Source organism: Sander lucioperca, chromosome 15 (genome assembly GCF_008315115.2).
Source record: "Sander lucioperca isolate FBNREF2018 chromosome 15, SLUC_FBN_1.2, whole genome shotgun sequence".
Lineage (NCBI taxonomy): Eukaryota > Metazoa > Chordata > Actinopteri > Perciformes > Percidae > Sander > Sander lucioperca.
The window spans coordinates 28,945,886-28,971,885 of NC_050187.1; the positions used below are offsets into that span (position 1 = coordinate 28,945,886).

A 26,000-nucleotide genomic window follows, 5' to 3' on the forward strand; every position below is an offset into this window, starting at 1 on the left:
TATTGCTGATGCACTTCATTTTTCTTAATGGGAAGGAGAACTAGTGAGCAGGAGAGAGAGAAAGTTTTTTTTTTTTTTCATTCCACCCAGACCAGCACTTTTTCCTGTACTCTTCCCAGTGTGTGAGTGTGTGCCTTTGCGCACGTGGGATTTGTGTATGTGTGTGTGTTGATTCCCAGCAGCCTCCTCTTTCCCCTCCCTCCTCCTCCTTGCGCGCTCTCGCTTTATCACCATATTTTTCCTTGGCAAATCAATTTTACACATGATCAGCCCACTCCCCTTGCCGCGCTCGGCCCAGCCGTAATTAAGAGGAGGGAAATTACCATATATATTATATTAATGCAAACATCATTCAGCAGGTAATTCTTGGCTGATCGGGATAATGGAAAGGTTGAACACCCATTAACCCTGGGGCCCAGGCACTGGGAGGAGGGAGGGTGTGTGTGTGTGTGTGTGTGTGTGTGTGTGTGTGTGTGTGACTCTGGTGGAGGGTGCAGGGTCGAGGGTAGGAGAGGCTGCTTGCAAAGAGAGATTCACCCCATGGTCTCCAGTGGCACACACACTCGCATACACACTCATTGAAATAATAGCACTTTTATACACAAGTTCAAACACAGGCTGAATAGAGTGTAAGTGTGTGTGTACACACACTTGAAGGACACATAGGCCCACAACGTCTTTGTAGACACACACACACACACACACACACACACACACACACACACACACACACACACACACACACACCTCTAAATGGCAGCTGATATCTACAATTGTTATAATTAAAATGGCTGTTAGATCAATACTTGGGTGTCTGTGAGAAAGAGATGAGGGAAAGTGTCTGTGAGGATCAGAGGTGGACAAGGTGAAGCAGAGAAGGGAAATCTAAGCAGAAGAGCTCAGTGATAGATTTATCTAAGACAAGAGAGGATAGACAGAACGAAAGCTGACTAACAGGAAATAAATAAAAGCCAAGTAGGAGCAATTTAGGGATATATCCTACCGCCTAACTCCCAATCTTTAACTCCCCTATTTGCTAAACTCACCAAAAAAAGCTTCATAAAGCAACAGCTGTAGGAAAAGTAGACCAAAATAAAGCTGGTGGCCATGACCAGAAGCAGAATCAAGGGTAGTCACTTATCACAGTACTAACTCATAGCTTGTTTTCGGGCTGTTTGTATTTTCATGGTATGGATTTTTACATTTTTTCTGCCTTTCCTGTTAGTTTTTGCAGGTGGGATGAAGTTCAAGGCATGTCATTAAAACCCTCTGCAAAAACATAAGTATGATTTAAGAGAAAGAAAATAACAAACCTCCTCTTCAAATGGTCTGCGAATATCAAGGTCCGTCGGTGAACCTCTATCCTCCTCAGCCTTCTTCAGATCCTCAGGAACAGACTTCTGCCTCTTCACCTCTGGTGGGATGAAGGAGTGTGAAAGGGGGGAAAAGAAAGTACATACAATGAGATACACATAAGAACTTGAGAGATTTATTTTAGTCGTGTTATTGATATATCATAGCATATAGATGTTGTTTAACATGCTTAAAGTGCCAGGTGGTTAGTGGAGTCGGTGAGGCTGTAGTGCCCTTCTGGACCAAAAATAAATTAATTCAATTCAATTCAATTCAATTTTATTTATAGTATCAAATCATAACAAGAGTTATCTCGAGACACTTTACAGATAGAGTAGGTCTAGACCAAACTCTGTACTTTACGAAGCCCCAATTATTACAGTGGTTGCCTCAAGAGCAAGCATTAGCAGTAGCTATTGCGACAGTGGCAAGGAAAAACTCCCTTTTTTTTGTTAGGAAGAAACCTCGGACAGACCCAGACTCTTGGTAGGCGGTGTCTGACGGCACAAATTAAGAATTGTAATCACAAGGCTTACACTGCCGCTATCACTCTTATGAATCTCAGGTGTGAATTGGATGTATGTGAGTCAAGTGTTGCTGTGTGCAAACATACCTCCCTGGGTAAATGCTGTATGCAGTGTGTGTGTGTGTGTGTGTGTGTGTGTGTGTGTGTGAGTGTGTGTGTGAGCATTTGTGTTGCATTGTCCCCCACCTGGTCGGCTCTCCACATACTGGCTGAAGGACTTCAGCTGTGTTTTCCTGACTGCAGAATCCTTGTTGAAGACTACTGGGCTACGCAACCTCTCTGTCGCTCTGCGCAGCCGCTCTGCTCGCAATTCCTCAGCGTTATTCTGTCAAACACAAAGAAAATGTGGTATAACAGTAAGTATTGCTTACTGTTGATGCTACGTCACAGGACTATAATGGAGTGCATTTAAAAGTGGTTACTTGTAATTAAACTGAAGTTGAGGCTACAGTATTCTGGTGTTGCTCTAATATCTAACCCTAACACATAAGAGAGTTAGGATAATATGCAACAAGGTAGCACACTGTCAAATCATGATATAAAATAACAAAGGGTGCCATAAATAAATCTAACTGCGATGTAAGAGAGAAAAGAATGTACATGTACAGCCATGACATTTTAGTTCTCCTGCCACAGATGATGTGTTTAGTTTTTTCTCGACATGTAGATTTTAGAGATGTGGAGAGGTGGGTGAAAGCAACTAATGATCACATGCAACTTCAAGAACTTGCACATAGAGAGTTCAACTCCAAATAATGGCTGTTATAAAAAGATTAAAAGAAAATGAACAGTAAAAAAACCCACACGTAAATGGAAGGAGTTTGTTAAACTTGTTAAAAAACAATGTCAGCGATTAGTCTGCTGCCACTTCACATGTTGTCTATTATTTTGTCAGCCTCTACCAGCCACTTGGATCTGCTCTCAGGCTTTTATTAGGCAGTCGTTTCAGGATTTCACAGCTGCTCTGTGATTATTGTGACCAAAAAAAACACACGCACTCCATTAGTGCACCTGGAAACACGAGTTCGCAAACACACTTACTGACAGCCCATGAGCTAAATCTGGTAGAAGTTGATATGTTAGCTACATTGTGGCTTGCTTCAAAACCTCTCCACACACACACACACACACACACACACACACACACACACACACACACACACACACACACACACACACACACTTTCATTCTCTCTCTCACTCATGAGAGAGACAAAAAGCAGGCAATTAACTTGACTTTCAACAAAACCCTGAGCCAGAAAATATATTCAGATTATGCAAAATGCAAAAAAATGCTATTGTTTTCAAAGTGAACATGTGTTAAAAAGCTACACGCTCGCTTCTTCCACTATCAAAAACGTTGTGCAGAAATGCTTTATTACCAGGCCTCCAAATATGCCAAGCCGAGTGGAAAAGAAACCGACTCCGGCTAAAATTGATGTTGTGGTAACGTTAATAAGATGGCGAAACGTGTAATAAAGTCAACAATTAGGGCAAACATGTTCCACTGCTTGAGACGGAGGGAGATAGTCAAGCAGGGTGTGAAAACTAATAGAGACAGTGTGGGCGGGGAACAAACTGTAGATGGGGAGTTGTTAGTTTAGCTTCAGATTATTGACAATGTCAGCAATTAGTCTGTTCTCACTTTGTTTTGACTATTAGTCTGTCAGCTTCTACCAGCCTCTTAAAACCTTATGTCAAGTCAAATGGAAGCAAATTTATTTATGAAGTGGTATATACAAAATGCCCAATTAAACATTTTAAAATATAACTCCAGAGCTTGGATGTGTGAAAGTGCTACTGTTTGTGTGCAACCCTAATGCAGAAGAGCATTTAAATTACTGATTGCAGGAAAAGCGACAAAGACAAAACACTGGCAGATAAAAGCCTTCTCTTAGTCTGAATGTTTTCACTTGAATCTCTACATCTTCCAATGAAAAGTGACAATCCCAAAAATGTATTCAGTGCCAAATTAAGGTTTGGTTTCCATTAACGTTAAGACTGCAACTTCAAATATTTAACAGTCCAAAGTGACACTTTGTAAAGAAAAGAAATATACAAATATGTAATGTGATGTCTCTCAAAGTTTCTGTCTCTCAGAGATTGCTGGGGCAGAAGTGGCAAAAAAGAAATCTTCTTTCTGCGAATATTTTCACATAAACATCTCTTCTTCACTGTGATATCCAACTTATCGTTACAGGTTTAGGTTACTGAGTGAATTGGGTGCTCCGGGATGGCGGCACTCAAAAAGCAATCATTTCATAGTGATTAAGCAATCAATGGTGTGGTGGTGTGGCAGTGTATTAATTCAAAATGTCAAATTACATACATAGATGCCTTTCATTAAAGGAATATAAAGTAAATAGTGTGTACTTTAGGTCACATAGGTAGAGCGAAAAACAGAGTTTGATTTCCATTCCAGCCACCCACTCAACAAAGTCTTCACAGTAGCATGAGTTGCTACGGACATCAAGTCCATCAAGTGACTGATTTTATGAATATTTCATACATTTGTTTGCTGGAAAAGTATAACAAACACTAATAATTGGATGTCAAAGGATTTATTGGATTAATGTTGCTGTTACTGTCATATTTTCAGGATAAGGACTTGTTTTTTTTATACATTTTAGTGTGCTGGCTGGTGAACTGTTGATTTAGCAAAAGAGTAAATCCCTGGGGAGACTGATTAGGACACTGAGGCCGTCTACCCAATTATTAGATATTGTTTAACAGTTGTGAATCTGACATGTTCAGTGGACTACAACCAGAGGTTAAACAGCACTGCTTGAAAGTTAAACTGCTGCCACATTACAACCACACACACATAAACACACCAATATGATAATGACCAAAACCACACACACACACACACACACACACACACACACACACACACACACACACACACACACACACACACACACACACACACACACACACACACACACACACACACACAGAGAGAGCACCTGCCCACTTGGCTACCCCTCTGCCTCCCTTTTACACTCTGGGACAAGCAGATATTGGGGGTGTCTCTCCCTTTTTACTCTCTTTCTTTCTATCTCTTATCGCTGCTATCATCGCTGTGGCAGTGGTGGGGATTCAGTGCTTTTGGTGTGTGTGAGTCTGTGAATGCAGGGGGCTGCGTGACTAACGATGCAGTCTGCTGAGCGTCGCATGCCCTTATCGTGGGCTACCGAGGCTGCGCATACACACAATCACTAATGAGAGGGAGTGTGTGTGTGTGTGTGTGTGTGTGTGCGCGCGCGCGCGCCTGTGATGTTCCTGCTGGTCGTTCCAACCCGCCTGAAGGACTTTTGGGATGCACAATCCTCCTGGGACAAGACAGAAATCATACAACTGCACATACACAAACATTTTTATGTACATGTGCGCATTTGTAAAAATAATAATAATAATAATAATAATTTTTTGATACTAGAAGATTCAGCACCTATGTTTCCTTAGAGTTGTTGGTATTGTTTAACAACCCAATCAAACACCTGATATATTACGACTATTTCATGATAAATTTCACAAAACATTTTACCTGTTGCACCTTTAATCCTAAACAGCTACTCAACAGCTAATCATGATTTTTTTGTTCCCGTGCAAACCATACATATTCATAACCAGACGGTTATAATTAGTTAGACTGTAGTTCACAAGCTCACTAATCTTTTGATATTATTTTAAACTCAAACAATTGCAGCAGTAACAAACTATTTAGTTCTCACTCAAGGATTGTTACAAATTTCAATTAAATTCTGTTGAGATAGCCAGGTAACGTCTTCAAAAATAGCTGTTAAATGTAATGCATTTATAAAGGGCCGTCATCTTGAGAGCATGTGCCTAATGTTCCCCCCACACATACCCACACACATTCATACTGTAATGGCGATGTGGTTAACATGTAAGATGCTGATGACCACTGACTCAGGGGAAGTTTATATTTCACTGTTGTGATTCAAGGATCAAATCAGGCAGAACAAGGCACTAAATGCACGCACTTTTGGCTAAGGTGTTTTAGATAGGTGTCAACCAAATGGCGATTTTACTTCTGTGAGGGTCAAGTAGTAACATGGTCACACATACGCACTCTTTTGGCCATAAGGGACTTAGCCTTTCAGGCTTTGAACACAAGAGGGTGTTTATGTGAATCAACGATCAAAGACACCCTGTGTCGCCATAAGCACAGAGTGTTTCACTTGTACTGACACACACACACACACACACACACACACACACACACACACACACACACGCACACACACCTCATTTCACTTGACATTCAAAATCAATTAAACAGATGTTAAGGCTGGCCGACTACTTGTTGTTGACTCAATATTCACATCAGAAGACAGACACATGCAGCAACAACAACCCCCCTTCTCCACTTATTCACACACACACACACACACACACACACACACACACACACACACACACACACACACACACACACACGTCTGAAAAGGTCATAGTCAATAGAAGGGAACTGCTACATGTTATGTAGAGCATTATGATGCCAGTGTGTGTGTCTGGTGGCTTTAGACAGACTCATATGGACACGAGAGGGATAAGCTATGGTCTTACATGAAGTGGCCCACCGACTGATGTGTACACAGGGTCAGCCGGCTGACAACCAGGGTCAATCGGACCTGATTGATTGGACTGACCCTTTGATGGTGTGGAGAGAAGAGGGGAGAGAGAAAAAATAGAGAGAGAGAGAGGGACAGAGATAAAAGGAAAGAGAGGTGCAGAGAAAGAAAATAAAGATACACAGTGGGTGTTTTCAGATGAGTATGTGTGTACCTCCAGTCCTTCTGTAGGGCTCACTGGTGAGGTGGAGGAGGTAGTGGGTAAGGATGAGGAGGAGGAGGTGGAGGATGGGGATGAAGGGGAGGTGATTCTTCTTGGGCTGACCTCCACCAGCTTCTTCAGCTTCAGATCCACATGCTTACTGTTTGTACCTGGAGAGAGAGAGAGAGAGAGAGAGAGAGAGAGAGATAGAGATAGAGAGAGAGAGAGAGAGAGAATGAGTACAAACAAGTGCAATACAATGAAGCATAAACAAAGCAGAAAAGTGAACAAAACAAAACTACATGACTATCATGACATTTGAAGTGAACTAAAGCACTACATGTCACATACGGTACACACAAACTACAACATTCAGTTAAGACGGGAAAGGGGAGACAACTTAGTTTGCACACACACACACACACACACACACACACACAGCCATTGATAAGGAACATATACACACAAACACATGAGTGGGAAGGGATGATGTGTGAGAAAGAGAGATCTGGACAGACTAGGGAGCCTTAAGTCCTGTTTGTACTGCAGAGAGATGCTGAGGTACTGAGTGTACATTGATGGGACTATCACCATGGTAACCACAGGGCAAGATGGAGGGAAAAAGAAAACCAGAGAAAGACAGGCAGAGGGAGCATGCCTCATTTTCAAGTGTTTGTTAGCTCATACTTTCTTTCTCTTCTAGTTTTTTAATATTTAGTCTATCCCCATCGATAGAAATTGGGTGAAAGAAATATTTAAAAGACACCACAAACTACACTCTCCAAAATGGAGGTTTAAAGTTCCTCGCTGCAGACTTAACCGTTTCAAAAACTCATTTATCCCAGTGTCTATTATGCTTCTAAATAGCCGCAAGTAAAAGGCAGAACGGGCCTGCATGACGATGGAGATTTGTAATTGTTGTACTTGTGATCTCTACACTGATACTCATTTGTTTTGTTTTTATTAATTTATTTTGAGTAATGTTTAACTAATGCATTGCATGACACAATGTTGGGTTTTATACACCATCAGGACCATAGTACAGTCTGTTGTATGGTATTGTACAATATATGGTGTTTGTACATGCTATCTGTGTTTGTTTGTGTTTACTATGGCTGCAGCATGGGTTAAGTGCCCAAGACAAATTTCCCACGATGTGGGACAATAAAGTTAATCTTGAATCTTGACCGTAAAGTTAAACACCTCTCTAAAACTGCTTAAGCAAAACATGAACATTATAATCTTCCTTAAAGTAGAGTTTATTCCAGGGCTGTTATATTAGACTTCATTAGTTTTAGTTAGGTGTAACTAATAGCCTGGCAACTGAGTATATTCACCTTTTCAGTTTGCAATGACATCTTTATTTTCTGTATTCAAATCAACATTTACTACCATATGATTTTGTGTTTGAACCATAACCAACTTTGCACAAAATATTAATTTCTTGTTGTATTAAGGTCAAGACTCTCTCCAAATAAGATCTGATTATCAACTTTTACGAGCCAAAAATGTTTTCACATTAATGCTGAAATAGTCTTCTCCTTTACATTAATTTTCTCCAAAACTAACTTGCAATTCGGTTGCTAACTCCCTTCATCTTTCAAACCTTACCTCCTCCCTCCCTTTAACTCTATTCATCCCTAACTTGTTCTCTCTATTCATTCTCCTCGTCCTTTCCTCCCTGCTCCCCCAGTCATTCTCTCTCTGCCTTCCAGTTCCAGCTTTATTTTCCAGGGAATGGTAACCACAGCTTCCCTGCAAGGCCAAACCACTGCACTGAAGAAGATGAAAGAACAGGAGGGCAACCGTTTCATGTTTCACCTCCCTCCGTCACACACACACACACACACACACACACACACACACACGCACGCACGCACGCACACACACGCACATAGAGATGCCCAACATAGACTCTTGAACTTTGTCACAAACACAAGGACATGGAATGACCTGGGATGGAGGAAAGTGATGACAAAAACTGAACATTTAGGAGAGAAACATTTACAGGATGAAGTGTGGTATCAGCTACTTTAGTGTTACAATTACCACCATCCATTTCTTTCAAGACTACATAAATATTTGCACCAACAAAGAACCAAAAAAGAGAAACACACAAACGGTTAAAAGAAAAACAAATGCAGCGATACTGCACTTCAAAGCTGGATGAAGCATTTGTCTGTCTTCATGTTTGTTTCCTGTGGTCCTTCACTGTACTCTCACCTATCTCACATCGGCAGGATATTGAGGAAGCAAATAAAATAAATTAAATTACGAAACAAAGTAATTAGTTTACCTCTGAAGATTTGAGCAAATGCTTTACTGAAGATATCATTTTATTTTTGTCTAGGGAGCACTTTTTAGAGTTTATTAATTACTACTTAAAGAAGTTTCTAATGAAAGAAAATACAAAAAAACAGCAATATGGCAGCACAGTATAATGTAAGTTAGTTCCTCCTGCATGAAGAACTAATGAGTAAGGAGCCAATGGGATGCAGGAGTCAGAGGGGCAAGTAAATAGTGGATAAGTCATGACAAAGCACTGAAAGATAGACGGCATGCACTTAAGTGAGTTGCAAAATAAGCTTAAGTGTGAGTGTAAGTAAAAAAGTGAATAAGTGAGTGGGTAAGTTTAGATCAGACTGCTGCCAGCCTGTTCAAATTTTGACGGGGGCAGTTTACTTTAGGGTATGTACAGTATATGAGAACTGACCCCTGAATATGTTGGAAAAACACAAAGAAGGTCCATGCCGGTAAAGGAGTTAGTTAGAAAAATGTACAAACAAGACAGTGAACCATGCAGCCCCACACAGCTTCAGCCAGTGATTTTACCCAGAGAAGTTAGCTCAGAGCCGGGGTTAGTAAGCTCCAGTGGTACGTGGGTGCTGGAGGTGGCTGGACAAGGGGCCTCCAGTGGCAGTGGGTTAGTAACCAGCGCAGATGCAGATGTGGCAGCAACAGTATCATCATCATCATCATCATCATCATCATCATCATCATCATCATCATCATCACCACCACCACCAAAATGGACCTGCTCTTCCTCAGCCCTCCCCTCTTCCTCATCCTCACCCCCTTCACCATCAACATCATCATCCTCATGATGACCTCTCACTCCATCCAAAACATCTGTGGGTAAGGAGGCGAGGAAATATAAAAGGGAGTGGATCAGGGAGACAGGGAAGAAAAAGAGAGGAGAAGTAAAAGGACAGGTGTTAAAAGCATGAAAAGGCCAAAATGAAGCCAGAGAGGAGTGCAGAAAAAGAATCTTGGTTAGTTTGTGTAAAAACAGTAATCTGTGGTTAAAGTACATGTTAAGTGACCCGATTCAATAGTACTTGTCTTAAACGTATAATCCACCATAACATGTCTTCTCCCCTTAAGAATTCCAGTACACTTGATGGGATGATGACACTCAAATAGACTCTACCTGAGAGACAAGAAGGGAATTTGACTGATTGGTGTCTGTCTGTCAATGGGTTCATGTGCACCAGCGCACACATATCTGACACACAAAGTGAAACCGAGACCTCTGTTGAATTCCCCTCATTCAAAGATCTGTTGCCTGCCTTTCCTGTTCCAGATAAAAGACGTAGGGCAAACAAAAACCACAAAAACATGAAAGCACATATTCCATTAAGTCTCCCGAGGGGCTCAATAGAAACAACAGTGTCCCCACATTAGAAACAAAAGAAAAAAAAAACATGTTGGAAGAAATTCTAATGGAAACCTGAGCAGCTCTAGCTGCATGGATAACCCACCATGGATTAAAACAAAACAATCAGTAAACAGTGTCTGACATGGCAAGCTCCCTCCTCTGCTATTTACTACTGGTGGGTAGAGGCCGAGAACAAAGAGAGAAAGAGAGGGAATAAAAAAAAAAAAAAAAACAGCATTTCCTGTTTGTTTTTTTTTCCTTTTCTAATTTGCTAGCTGCGATGCGAAGCGTACTTGCAAGTGCTGTTCCTGCGTGGCTGGCTGGGGCCTAATTAATGGGAGGCCATGGTGATGGAGTTTGGAAAGTTTCTTTGCGGGCAGACACTTGGAGGCGGCAGCATGAGCTGCATTAAAGGACCGTGAATGGTGTTGAGGGGAAAGAGGGAGGAAGAGAGAGAGAGAGAGAGAGAGAGAGAGAGAGAGAGAGCGAGAGCGAGGGCTAGGATTAGCCGTTCTGCTCGGCAGGCCTTGTGTATCACAGCCAACAGCATTTCTCTCGTCTCCTCACCGCCTCCTCCTCCTCTTCTCTTGTTTCGTTCTTTCCTCCAACTCCATTTTTAATGAGATCAACAATTAGTCCAATTCAGAAAAGCTGAAAGAGCAAATAAATCAAGTTCTACCCTTCCTCTGCCTCACTGTCTTTCTTCTGTTGTTTTACCTAACAAGTAGGGCTGCAGCTATCGCTTATTTTAGTAATTGAGTATTCTACTGATTATTCCATCGATTAATCGAATAAGAAATACTTTTGTTTAATTGAAGAGCAATAATAGTTTGGTTTAATTTTCAGAAAAAGCAACATTTTTATTACCTACATTGCTTACAATATCATCTCTCAAAAAACTAAACATTATTATAGGCCATATTAAATGGTTTTTAAAGAAAACATTTTCTGAAATGCAATAACAACCTAAAACTAAGGCATACATTAAACATACATAAACATTACCATTACCATCCTATTTTCATTTATATATTTGATTACAATGCTACACAGCTACCCTTATGCTAGTAGATTGTTGATCAGCTGTTTCTCCGTGAAGAGAGAGAGTGAGAGAAAATGGTGCACAACAATCGGCTGTTTTTCCAAAGGGATAGTCAACAAGTCGGCTCTTTAGATCAAGTTGTGGTCACCACGTATTTTCTTGTCTTTGTTTTTGGTAGCTGTTGCGTTTGGTGTAGTTTCATCGTCCATACGATTTACTTTTGTCGGGTCTGCTTCGTGGAATGGATGATTAAGTTAGACTCTATGTTTTCTGTTGAGATGCTGAAGCATTGACGTCGTGCTATTATTGTGGTAAGCTAGTTTGATTTCGCAGTAGACACACTGTACAGAGTTTTTGTTTTAATTACGTTTGAACTGATTCCAAACTTTGGACACTTTCTGTTGTTTTCTCCAGCCTGTCTCTTCTCTTAGTCCCTCACTATTTACGTTCTTTCTTCATTTTGTAATCTGCGCTGTCATGGCTTGTGTTGCCAGCAGCGTCAGCCCGGTGTGTGCGACAGTAATAATCATCCGTGCGGAAACAGCGCGAGTGATATAACGTTGGTAACACTGATTAAACGAAGCTTTGAGGCAAATCATTTGGCATCGAGGATTTTTAGTAATCGAATTATTCGAGTTTCTCGAGGAATCGTTTCAGCCCTACTAACAAGTCGCTGATCTCACTTCTTGTTGAGCAAACCAATCAAAAGCATATAACCGTATGCTTTTGATTGGTCTGCTCATCCCAGGAACCCACCGCCACTCTCCGGCCACTGTTTCTTCTAACCTTCCTACTTTTCCTTCTTCCTTTCTGTCTATATATAATCCTGTCACCAGAGCTGCAACAATTAGGTGATTAATCAATTAGTTGATTTGAAAAAAATAGCAATTTTGATAATTGATTAAACCTTTGAGTAATTTGTTAAGCAAAAATGAAAAACATTATCTGGTTCCAGCTGCTGAATTGTGCGGATTTTCTGCTTTTCTCCGTTTCATATCGTATATCATAAAGTAAACTGAGAATGTTTGCATTTTTGACTGTAACACTGTTACATTTTAAGACATCTTGTGATGATTTGTTTGGAGGGTGGGCTTTTTTTCACTTCTTTCATACATTTTAATGACCAAAAGATTAATCGAAATCCATCGCTCCTCTCTCAAACGACAAGAGGCCATGTCTCAATGTTCGGCAGTCCCTCCATTTGTTCATATCAAAAGGCCTCATCGCTTCTTCTCCTTGATCACAATTACAGTACTCCTATTGCTTTCTAAACCCTTCATCACCTTCTACACTCTCACCTTTCATTTGCATGCAGTGCACCCGGTCTACCTGAACAGAACAACCAAAAGATGGGTGAAATGTGGAGGAATCTGAAACAAATGACTAGACAGTCCTAATAATGGTCATTATTATAATAACCCCAATTTCAAGGAAATGGAAAGCAGTGGGAAATGCACATGGCAGCATTTGCTACCCCTGTAAGACATTATTAGAAGTGTTTGGTATTTTGAGTATAATTTGGCCGCACAATGTGTTGTGTTGATTAACAATTACTGGGCGAACGAGACGAGGGAGGAGTCGCAGGGTAAATTGCTGTTCAGAATATGAGGAGGGTGCATTTTAGACCCGTGGCCATTGTCAAATGGCATTTTGTTTTTCTCTGAGGATTAGGCAGAACCCCTTTAGAGAGCATAATGGAAATGTGAGTCGTAGCATGTGTGGATGAAGTGAGTGTATGTCAACATCAGTGTGACTTTTCTTCTGTATTATTGTTAATGAGAATTAGTGAGATTTACAATCGTTAGCAAATTTATGTGTTAATATAAGGCCTTTTTACTAAACTCTAAAAGTACTTTCATGAGGATAAATACAGTTTTAATAAAAATGCTGTGTCCATAAAGTTTATGTGTTTATGTTTACTGTGTGTGTGTGTGTGTGTGTGTGTGTGTGTGTGTGTGTTTAGGTGTGTGCTGACCTCCAGCAGGGCTAGCCTTGTTGGCCTTGCCTCTCTCAGTGCTGGATGCATCCAGCAGGCTCATGTCAGACATCTTGACTCCAGATCGAGCCTCAGCTATCAGCTGCCTGGCTCGCTCTCTCAGCTGTCTCCGCCGCTCTGCATCCCGCTCCTGCACACACAAATATAAAAATAAGTAAACATGAACATAGGAATTTCAGTTAGTCTTGTACAGGTACAGGTAAATGTCCAGAGAATAAACCATAAAGAATGAAATCCCTAGTACAATCTTAATGGTTGATTAAATATTAACACATTGAAATAACAGCTGTAGCCTTCTAACTTCGACCAACCTTCATTTTCACAAGTTACTGAAGGTCCTGATTCCAAATTATAAACTTGATCAGCTTAAATGATTGATATCATATGAATGAAAGATAAACAGGGAGAATATGACTCCTGAAACTGGCATGTTGCGATCCGCTGGAGAGAAGACACATCACTCTGTTGGAGTTGTTGGAACTCCAGAAACACTCAGTCCAATACAGTGTTGTTACAGAGTGATGCTTCTTTTACCTCATAAATAATCTTTGGCATAGTACAGACATTGGCTGGCAGATAGCTGACAAACCAGACAACAGTCGAGTTTTATTGACATATAACGAGAGCAGCGCTGCAATACTAGCAGGTAGAGGTGGACAAAACCATTAAGTTCAGTAAAGAAAGGATTGATAACGATCCATTAAAATATGCCCAGATCCTTAACGATTATACAATTTAATGTTATTATTAATCTCATGTTATTGCATTATGACTACTTTATGAATGCACACTGTAGACAGATATCACACTATACTCACATTTACACACACACACACACACACACACAAAACGTAATCAAACCTTCCCAGACACACCAACTACTACAAAATACATAAGATGTTCTGCTATCATAATGGATGTACACATCTTATTGCATTATGGTGATAGGAGTATATAGATAAACACACACACACACACACACAATAGCTTGGCACTAGAAATACAGTATTGAGCCGTCACCATCAGAGTAATGGCAGAAATGCCATTTTCAGGCCGATCCAATCTGATCCTACTGATAGCACAGAACACCACACACACACATACAGAGCAAACAGGAAAACCTTGATGATGGCAACTGACAAACACTTAACTGATGACGACCAAACCAAGCACACACAAGCATACGCTCAATGTGCAGGCCCTAAGTACATATGGTAACCAGGCATAAATACACAAATGTCCAAGACAGGTCATTTTGATAAGACTGTCATTTACAGACAAATAAAGGACACAAAAAAATAAAAAAAAAAACATAATTCAAAGTTGCTCTAAAAGGCAGATTACGTTATAAGAGAGCATACTGATCCAAAAAGTTTTCAGGCTGTTCAGTCGTGATATTTCTAACTGACTGAAGTTGTTGCAGCCAAAGAGAAATTCACTGCAGAAGTCAATTCTGGATGAGACAACGGTGAAAAATATTGTTTTGAATCCTGCCTGCATGATTTAAGCCTCTGTGACAAAAACAACAGAAGTAAAGAGGCACACAAACTCACACAAACTCCATCTTGCACAAACTTGTCTCACAAGGCTCAACCTAAGCACAAACAACTACACACTCTAAAACTCCACCTTGCTCCCCCTTCTCCCAAACATACACAACCACATATGACCCAAGGGAGAGTGAAGCTGCATTTCTCTGTCACTGTTCTCCCTCCCTGTGGTTTCCTGTTAATCAGGCTTCTCCATATTGAGGCAGGGGTTTTAGGGCTGGCCTATTGAAGCCGCCCATTTATCCATTAACAAAACAAGCAGCGCCTGCTAATGAGCTACATCTCTCCATTTCCATGTCAATTGTTTATTTGTAGCTATTGTTAGGCTGGGACAATGGGGCTATATTGTAAATGACAGCAACCCTAATGCACTGTGTGTGTGTGTGTGTGTGTGTGTGTGTGTGTGTGTGTGTGAGAGAGAGAGAGAGAGAGAGCCCAAGGGGGTGCCCACGGGGAGAAGGGAACACACCTTAGAGAGAGACTGATAAAGAGAGAGAGAGACAGACAGAAAGATAAAGAGTGTGGAGGGGACCGAGAGGAAAACGGATGTTGACACTGCTTGTAGAAAAGTATTGTGTGTCAAAGCATCACAACACTTCTTTCCCAGCTCTCATTCAGCACAATTCCAGGCAACAAAGGAGGGAATTATTATCTGAAAGAAAATGGGAGTTGGTATCCTTAAACTTTTTTTCTGTTTAGCACTTTTCAAAACCCAAGTTACAAAGTGCTTTACCAGACAAAACCAAATACACCGATAAGAAAAAGACAAAATCAACCTAAGCTATAACAACTAAATCTTGGACATTCAATGGTAAAGTCAAGCGTCACAACTAGATTACCTGTGGCATGCTTGACATCGACAAAGAGAGAGCTCCAAGGCTCAATTTTAGGTGGCTGACAGAACTTTGAAGGCCAAATAAATTGATTACTTTGATTCATTTTGCTGTTGGACTAACGTTAACATCCAATAAAAATGCTAAAATATGAGAACAGCATTTTATATATACATTATTGGTAACCAATACTTTATATACAATGTTGGTCTCTACAGGTGATCTAGTTGTGATTAGTTTTAATCAATAATATAGTGATATATTATGCTTGCTGTGTCTTCTTCCAATATTTCTTTCCATCCTCACTTCCTTCTTCCTCACTATGTTTTCTGTGCAGGTGTCTCCCTGCTTTTATAAATGCAATATGATAACCAGTAATGTCACTGATGGCCTTGCGGCTATGGACTAGCTCTGATATCCAATCTGGACTTTACAGATATGGATACAACTACCAATTTAAGTGTGCCTGTGTGTTGTATGTATATACACACGTTCAGCTCGGGCCCCAACACACTCCAAAACATCCCGCTGCATTATTATTGACGGCCATTTTGGGGACACGAAATTGACTTTGCCTATCCAGAGGCTAGGATTAACGCTATAGAAAAATGCATCTGACTAGCGCCTAGCTCGGTCAGCTACAGAGCCACTGATTAGAAAATATGAGAATGTGTTTGGAAGGAAAGACGAGGAATGGAGGGGAGAGAGGCTTTTTGTTGTGTAAAGGACAATGTGTGACATGATCTAGGATCAAATCTTTCTGTAGCTAAATATACTTGTGTGTGATTTTAAAATTGTTAAAACTGGAATATGTGTCCTTTGTAGATGTATCATAAAAGGCATAAGAGATTCAACTATAGGAACTGAAATGATAACTTGAGGCGGAACAAATGTTAATTTGGTTTTTGATCATCAAACAAAAAACACTTTGTGCACAAGAAGCTCAGACACCTAAGTAATAAACCGTGAATGCAAAGAGTTGGACAGAATGCAGAGACAGCGCCCACAGGGACATTACTTCCATACAGCATTTTAGGTACTTTAAAATGACATCTTTTTTTTCGGACCTACTGAGATTTGATGTCTGTCGCCCAGCTGTTACCGAGACTGACATCCCAATTACAACTTTGTTCTGTCGGAACACGATATGTCAGAATTTTTTTTTAGCTCATATGGGAGACTTGTTGACCAAGTGGTGATGAAATGCCATCTAGTGGACATTACGCTAAAACAAATTGATGACTACGCTCACTATTTCCATCTTGGAAAGTGGCGATGGATATTATACGTAAAAACAAAGGCATCCCTTTTTTTGGCAGCACAGCACACCCACAACCAGCGGATGTAAAAGCCATGGGGGACACAACTTTGAAAAAAAAAAGAAAAGCAGAACGCACAAACCAACCAGCCGCGTCGTTACGTGATCAAAGCCAGGAGGAGAGAAAGCTTGTCAGCTGGTGGTCAGTGGGTCGCATTGCTTCAAGAATGAAGACTCAAGAGGAGAAGAGACTTTTCTTTTTTAAACGGCGACAGCAAGAACAATTGTGTACTGTGTCTTCCATTGACTGCTGAGAACCTCCAGGGGAAGAGAGGCTAAACGCTTGAGTGCGAAGCTGAGACAGAGGGCTCCTCTGTGGGCTTGGCGTCGGGTGAGGACCCCTCTCTGCTCTGGAAGCTCTCTTTGAGCAGGGGGAGCAGGTTGTCGCCTTGGTTGCTCTTTTCTGGGCGAGGAGAAAGGGGGAGGGAGGGCACGCACCACTGGTCATATACAGAGACCTGGCGTGGGCACAGAGTGATGCCACACACACACACACACACACACACACACACACACACACACACACAATCACTATCTAAAAGGGTTTGCCAACCTCCCAGATAGCCAGCCAGTCTGGCAGCCAGTCATGCAGTTCCAGACATTTGTCATGACAGGCTAATTCACAGTCAAGAGGTGCTTTAGGTCTCTATCTTGTCCAGAGACACACACACACACACACACACACACACACACACTTCCAACCAATCACATAGCTGTGTAATCACACACTCAAAAACATTGTTTCAAATGCCAGCATGATGATCCAGACATGATGCAGGTAGAACCTAATTTAAAGCCATCCTACCACAACAACAAACACACGTGACAGTACACAACTACACGTCCATGTATATTTGTTATTTTTAATAAAGTGCTCTATAAATGAATTGACCTTACTTATTTTACTCTTAAAGCAGCCATATTATGCTCATTTTCAGGTTCATATTGTATTTTAAGGTTGTACCAGAATAGGTTTACATGGTTTAATTTTCAAAAAACATCATCTTTTTGTTGTACTGCACCGCTCTCTCTCACTGCTGCAGATCCTCTTTTCAGCTGGTCTCTGTTTTAGCTACAGAGTGAGACCTCTCTTCTTCTTCTTCTTCTGTACTATCTTTGATTGCACTTGCACATGCCCAGTAGCTTAGATGTAGATCATGTCAGCTAGCTAGCTCCATAGACAGTAAAAGAAAGGCTGTTTCTACAACTTCGGTCAGTTACAAGGCAGGATTAGCTGGGAGACTTCTAAATGAGGGCGCACATGTAAGTAGTTCTTTTGTAGATTATGGTGAACTTGTGTGTGTTGTAGCAGTGCTTTGCTATTGAGAACGAGGTAGCATGCTAGCGTTAACATGCTAGCGTTAGCAATAGCGTTAGCATGCTAACGCTAACGCTACGAGCTAATGGTTGCGGTTAGCCTGCTCGTTTCGGCTTGTGACGTCACAAGCCGTGCCGATTTTGAACAGCTCACCCAGAGACTGAAGGCAGGACACATTCAGAAACCGTATCTTTTTTAACCGATTTTTTTCAAAGTTTGTATGTGTGTGAAAGCACCAGAGACACAACATAACACCCCAAATCCCAGAAAAAGTGTTTTTTTTCATAATATGGGCACTTTAATATTAGTAACTATTACTAATACAAGAACACACTTAAACATATACTGGCTTTTTAAAAACCATACCATATGTCTACCTTCTGAAAATTCTTACCAGGAAAGTAAATAAATATATGAGAGAATTAAATATCCCAAACTAGCTTCCTGTTTACCAAAGCAGTTCGAACAACGACTTATCACTATATTTTACTTTATTTTAAATGAGACAAGAGTTGATTTCAACATTAACAACATATTTCACACATATGAAATATTATCTTTGGAAGAGCATTGGTATTTTAAACAATTTCATTTACTAATTAAAAAATAAAATAAAAACACATGGCTTCTGCTGGTCTCCACAATGTGACCCCAGGTCAGGTTGGAAAAGATGATTGATGGTAAGGTGGGAGATATGAACAAACAACATATTCTATGTGGCAGGAAGCGATGGAGTTTATGGGAAATGTGGTCTTCAGTTTAAAAACCACCAGAGGCTTCCAATTCAACTCAAATATTTGTGGATTGTATATCACGTGTACCAAATTTAGTAATCTATTACTTTCTAAACCCCTTATTGCTCAAATTTTGGAAACAGAGCAAGAGAGAGAGAGAGAGAGAGAGAGAGAGAGAGAGAGAGAGAGAGAGAGAGAGAGAGAGAGAGGGGCTTATCGGCTGGCTCCAGACGGAGTGCGCGGATCAATGGGCATGCGAGGCCCACAGCGATCAATGCATTTGATAAAGAATTAAAGAAGAGCCACTGTACATGACTATCAAAGAACCAGGACACGGCCTAATTATGATTCGACGGGTGCGTGCCCATGATACGGGCCTGTGTGTGTGTGTGTGTGTGTGTGTTATTATATGGATATAAATATAAATCTCTGAGATGTCAGTGTGGAAGTGGTGTGAAAGTACAGGCTGTGTACCTCTGTGTCAGTGTATATAAGTGTGTGTGTGTGTGTGTGTGTCTTTGTGTGTGTGTGTGTGTGTGTGTGTGTGTGTGTCTGAATGGACGTCAGACTGTGTGTGTGTTTTTCGGTCAGAGGTGTCATGTTGCTGTGGTTTGAGGTTATGACTGTGTGTGCGCCTGTATACGTTTATGATGTGTACTTGTACTAATGAGGGGATTATTCAAAAAAAATTTTTATAAAAAGGGATAAGTCACAAATGATTAGGTGCTTTTCTTTAATTTGTTTTATTTTATTTTTATTGTATCAATGTTTGTGTTATATGGTGTATTGTATGCGTCTTCCTATTTAGTATCCTGTGTGTATTTGAAAAAAAAAGGCCTAAATAAATGTGCTATTCACAGCCATGGCATTGGTCCATGCTATGTAGTTGTCCCTATGAAAATAAACGGAAAAAAATAATATTATTTTGACACTGTTGCAGCAGCGCATGGGTGCAAATGTAAAAGGGCAGAGTGCCAAACACTTCAAATGGAGTGCATTTGACAGAGAATATTGTTTGTATTTGTAGGAATGAAACAAATATTGATGTGCTGAATGTGTATCACAAATTCACAGTACAGAGGTGCGTGTGTATGCAAAATCATGCTGACATTTTCTTGAGCAAATACGTTTGTGTGTGTTCGAGGTTCTGTGTATCCGTGGCATCATATTTGTTCTCAGCACTTTGTGCGTGCGTGTGTGTGTGTGTGTGTGTGTCTGCCTAACAGGAGCACTTGTACTGTGGGACAGGTAGAACAGGTAGAGTGAAACACAGACTACACAAAAGTCGGAGGAGCTCGTGACTCAGATAGGCGAGTAAGATGGGAAGGTTTTGCCCTTTAAATAGACAGGATAATTACTGGTGAGAGAGAGACAGAGAGGCGGAGAGAATGCGAGAGAAAAGGGAGAATTAGAAAGAGGCCGAGACAAAAAAAGGTGACAAAAAAAACACGGGTAACCTGTAACTGCACAACATCCTTTACAAGGAAAAAGGGGCAGTCAGTGTGTGGACTTCACTCCAAAATAAGTTTACTTCCTTTTGAAAAGGCAGACTTTGACATTGTTCATCAAAAACATCAGAATCATACAGAGGACTTTTGCTACTTTTGAAGACAGATCCATCTGTTTTGAAAGTAGTGACTGATACATTTAGAGTTCAGTTTTGCTTAAATGCATATATGACCTTTTCAAATGTTACATATGCATTACATATGTTATTTTGAAATTGTTTGTGTAATTGCAGTGATTTAACCTTGGCCCCTTTTTGACTGCAGGAACTTTTCCAGCAACCTTTCCAGGACCCTGATTTCCTGGAAAGGTTGCTGGAAAGGTTCAGTTCGGGGGCAAAGGTCCCCCCCCACCTGCTTCAACTTGTAAACAGCATCCTTTTAGACCGCATGCATGTCCTGGTAGTTGCTAGGGGTCAACAGGATTTGGAAGTGAAAGATATTTGAATGATATTGACATTTAAATGTTTTGTAGCTGATTTCTTCTTTTATCTGTAATGTGTCTAATTTTCCTAATGTTCACACATGTTCATTTGGTTTCTGACTTTCTCTGTGAAGTTTTGGGTCTATTTAGTCAACAAAAAAACCCCACACGTGTGAACACATTTCAAATTTCAAATCAACGCTCAATTCTATGTCACAAACACACACATGGATAGAGTAAATTACATTTTCCATATAAACTAAAGTTAATTCTTTAGCAACTTAGAAAAGTTGTGGGATTACTGTGATTTCATTTGCATTGAACATTAAATATTCTCTCGTCTGAGGACTTCATCCTTTATATTTAATCAATACAAAAAAAGAAAGAGACCCTGGCTACAGGGTGGACATGAAAAACATTTGGCACTTGCACTTCAGATGTGAACACGAGGCATGTGATAACTTGACAAAAGAAAGAAAGAAAGAGAGGTACATGTGTTCAGAAGAGGTATGCAAGTGTGTGTGTGTTACAGCTTTCCTCTCTGATGGCTTGATCAGCTCTTGTGATGCAATTGAGAGAGCTGTCTTTCTCTTGCTCGTTAAAACACACACACACACACACACACACACACACACACACACACACACACACACACACACACACACACACACAATTTAGAGACTGGCTTTGATCTCCACTCCAGCCAATTCAGCATACCCGCACACTATAACGCACGCACGCACGCACGCACACACAGTCCAAAGAAACTGCCCACCAAACTATTTAGTTCCATTAAGGGCAGATTCTTCAAAAAGAAGAGAGAGAGCAAGAGAAAAGGAGGGGGGTTGAAGGTAGAGGAAGAAGAGAAGAGGAAAAAAAGGGAGAGCTAGGAGAAGAAAGGGACGGCAGCAGCATTAAAATGAGACTTGGAGAAAAACTATTACTGCTGGGAGAAAGTTGAAAAGGAGAGAGGACAGGAGGAGGAGGAGGGTAGGAAAGGACAATATGTGGACAAAAAAGGAGAGCACACAAGGCCATATTTGCATTTTTGACAGAGGCATTTTTGTATTTGCTGAAAGACAGCCCTTCACTGGTGGCCATCTCAATTATGGATTGCAATTACAATATTTATATTCTGGAGTTGTAAGATTCTTAAATGCTTACAGAATTAGGTTAGATTAGATTTCTTTATTTTAAGTCTCTCAACACTGATATTAACTCCTGTTTCTTTGTTGTAGTAAGTTGGCTGCCTGAATGTGCTACCTTTCAAAAGTTCCCCTTTCTACTTGTCCAGCGTTTAGCAATTCGGGCCAACAGTCAGGTAACGAGTAGCCTGTTACCATTGTGACGCATTTGTTATAATCACTTGGATGAAATGCAGTACAATCAGAATAACTCAGACATAATGTGTTTTTCATTTTTAGGGACCTTTAGGAATGCAGAGGTTCAGCCAGAGGTCTTTGATTTTGGCCACCAGTGACAAAAATAAATGAAAGAAAAAGAGAGAGGCGAAAATTAGGACATGAATGCAGTCAAGTCAGGATCAGACGACAGACAACAGATGGGAGTAGATGACAACACCCACAGGTCACAACAGCAGAGACCCAGGAGTCCCCTCCACTTGTAAGGAGGAGAAGAGGGGGCAACGGAGGGGGTTGGGGTGCTGGTCGGCAAAAATCAAACGGGACCCAATTATAGGAATCACAACGAGTCAGTGAGCAGGGAAACTCTCTTACCTGGAAAACACCAAGGCATTTGCGTGCACTCTCAAACGCATACCACAAGCACACACACACACACACACACACACACTCACTCTCTCTCTCTCTCTCTCTCTCTCTCACACACACACACCCTCACTCTCTCTCCACACACACACACACACACACACGCAAGTGCTTAAAAGAATGCAAAAGTGCACATGTGCTATATAATTGCACACAGTACACACATATTTTTGCAAAGAAACACACACAAGAGCATACACTTCTATGTCCACATGCACACAAACACACTTCTCCCAAACCTAGTGTGGATAATTAGCCTGGCCAGGCCGGTGTGAAATTACTGTTCTCATCTGCTAATGGATGAGAAGACCTGAAGCGAATAGACACAGACACACAGACACACACAGACACAGACACAGACACAGACACAGACACACACACACACACACACACACACACACACACACACACACACACAGACACACACACACACTATTAAAATAATAATAACAGTGGGAAAGACTAAAAGAGCAAAAGAAAGACAAACAAAAATTGGGCAACTGCAATAAGGATAAAATCAGAGAAGTATGTCCTTGTCCTACATATTTTTAGTAAAGCTCATTAATTACCCATCTGGCTGCTGTGTGAGTAGGGTGTGGTGACATTACAACATTACAAGACATCTGCACAGTGACTAATCATATGTTGTGAAGGCCACCTATGAGGAGGAGGAGGAGGAGGAGAAGTGATGGGCACAACACTATTAGTACTGCTTGATTATCAAAGACCACAGAGAGTAGGACAGACAGCAAGACAAGATGGAGAGAACAGGAGGATGAGATGTGGTGGAGAAAGACAAAGGACAGGCAGAAAAAGAAAAAATATGAGGTTGAAAAAAATAGACAGACAGAGTGAGAGAGAGAAAGTGACTGAGAAGACAGGGAGGGAGAGGAAGAGAGAAAGCTGAACCTGTGACCTTAGATGAAAGAACCAGTCACTGTGGGCTACAATTAGGGATGGCAGGAGGGAGAGCATAGGTCAAGAGAACAGGGCTACACACACACACACACACACACACACACACAAGTATCCAACATATTGTTTTGCATCAAGCTACATTCATAACGATGGCAGTCACTGTAGCTGTAGGTATTATGAATAACAAATTGTACAGACCTAACTGTTGTCAATATTGTGTGGTGCTACTAATGCAGTCATACGTCGGTCTGCATATGTATTTGATTTATCACATTTAGAGGGAGCTGAAATGACATCCAAGTTCTTGGATAAACAATATTAACAAAAAACTATAGACCTGATGTTATTCCTGTAGATATAACGATGTAAGAAAACAGCACAAGAATTATCGTCCTAACACTTCTCTGTAATGTTTATGTGTTGCACCTTCCTTTGATGGTGTTAAAAAAAGTTCAAACACAACTGAAAAGGGCATTTCTTTCTCAGGTTTTGAGAAAGGTATGGTTTGGATGAAGATATATGCTATGGAGAGAGGAGTGAGGGAGCAGTTTCTGATGAGCACAAGCACAGGTGTATGATGGGAGACGGAGTTTATAGTACAGATATATGAAGCACTGCTTACAGAGAAGTTTCTTATTTTTAGTGGCTGGGGGGAATGATATTAAAGAGGATGAAAATAATAATTTGCAGAAAGACAGCTTTCTCACCAATTGCTGTTCAGGAGATGATTCACCTATTCCTGTGGGCAAGATTTCCCACCAGTGATCATACCTGACCCAAAAACCTCAATTAGAAAAAATGCTCTTATTCTGTTTGGAGAATTAGTGCTGCAACTAACTATTATTCTGCAATTAATGATTATTTTGCTTATCACTAATCTTTCAATATTTTTTCGACTGATGGCTAATTGTACTGTCCCATAAAAAAATCGTAACTTTTACAGCTTTGAATAAGACATGAGTTTAGTTAATAGATTTCAAACTAACTGATTTGTCATTTGTGTTTTGAATGCTACACCCCCCAAAACAGCTAATGTAGCCCCCTCCTCTCCCTCTGCCCAAATCATTCTGTTGCCCACACATTAGCCACTTCCCTGGAAGAATGAAGCCTGCTTTAATTGAATTAAATTATACCTTATGCATGCTAAACCGCAAAGCACCTACTTAGACGGATGGAGAATTAAATGGGAAAGGCTTGGGCCTCTCCAGCTGATAACAAACACACACACACACACACACACACACACACACACACACACACACACACACACACACTAATCAAAACAAGACATCAAGTAATCTAATCTGAATCACTAACAATTATCAGCACATTGGCCTCAAGGCCAGTCGTATTCCTTTGATCAATGTTTTCTATTAAAAAAAGTGTAAACAATTCAATATCTTCCTCTCGCCCCTCCTCCTTTCCCTCCTTCCTTTATGCATGGGAGCAGTGTGTGTGTGTGTGTGTGTGTGTGTGTATGTGTGGGGGTTATTAACCAATTGTCCTTGGAAATGAGTAAGGAAATCAGGAGGAGATGGAGAGAGAAAGCGGAGGGTTGGGTCTGGCTACTTTAAGGAGCTAATCTAAGTGAAGTCAGCCATCTTGCCCCACAACAAAGGACAGAAGAGGAGCTTTTTTTCGTCGCTAAGGAAATATATCGGCACTGCAACAGCTTTGAAAAACTCTTTTAATTTGCTTTCTTTCTCTGAAGACTTTTAACACCACCAGTCCTTGGAAGTTCCTCATTTATTTTCTCAGATTATGCCAAAATTGTTATTCCTGTGGCCTGCATACAGACTTGTACACATACATTTGCATGCCTACACACACTTAGGCACACACACACACACACACACACACACACACACACACACACACACACACACACACACACACACACACACACACAGACACACTGTAAAGACCATCTAATTGAAGGGCATATATATCTCTTTAAGGATTCAGGCAGCAGGGGCATGCGGCTGCTGCCTTTTAGATATCTCATTACCAAAGGGTATTTATTTAATTTTACCCTCAAATCCGTTGTCCTCACAATTCTCACAAGACCATTTTTTTCCTTATCCCCCTTTCCTTTCTCTGAAACATTTGGAAACGTCACTGAGGATTTGACAACAGTGCTTTCCCAGGGTAACTCCTGGTCCATCAGTGTGCACCCCCCATCCCAGTATATTATGTTCAGTGGAGCGTGCTCGGTTCAGAGCTGGCAATTTCACT

The 26,000-nt window shown here is 40.8% G+C and overlaps 1 protein-coding gene across 8 annotated transcripts in view; it reads right to left on the minus strand.

Annotated features, from left to right (window-relative positions):
• Window positions 1-26,000, minus strand: part of ehbp1 (EH domain binding protein 1) — a 150,593-nt gene that overhangs the window by 36,981 nt on the left and 87,612 nt on the right. For 6 of the 8 annotated variants that reach the window (XM_035991985.1, XM_035991984.1, XM_035991983.1 and 3 more), the window contains 5 exons: window positions 13,358-13,508; window positions 9,515-9,811; window positions 6,695-6,852; window positions 2,066-2,204; window positions 1,314-1,414 (listed from right to left, as the gene is read on the minus strand). In XM_035991985.1, the coding sequence (XP_035847878.1) occupies window positions 1,314-1,414; window positions 2,066-2,204; window positions 6,695-6,852; window positions 9,515-9,811; window positions 13,358-13,508 (846 nt within the window). The remainder of the gene's footprint in view (window positions 1-1,313; window positions 1,415-2,065; window positions 2,205-6,694; window positions 6,853-9,514; window positions 9,812-13,357; window positions 13,509-26,000) is intronic. The other 2 variants (XM_031315917.2, XM_031315918.2) reach the window with 2 other exon arrangements.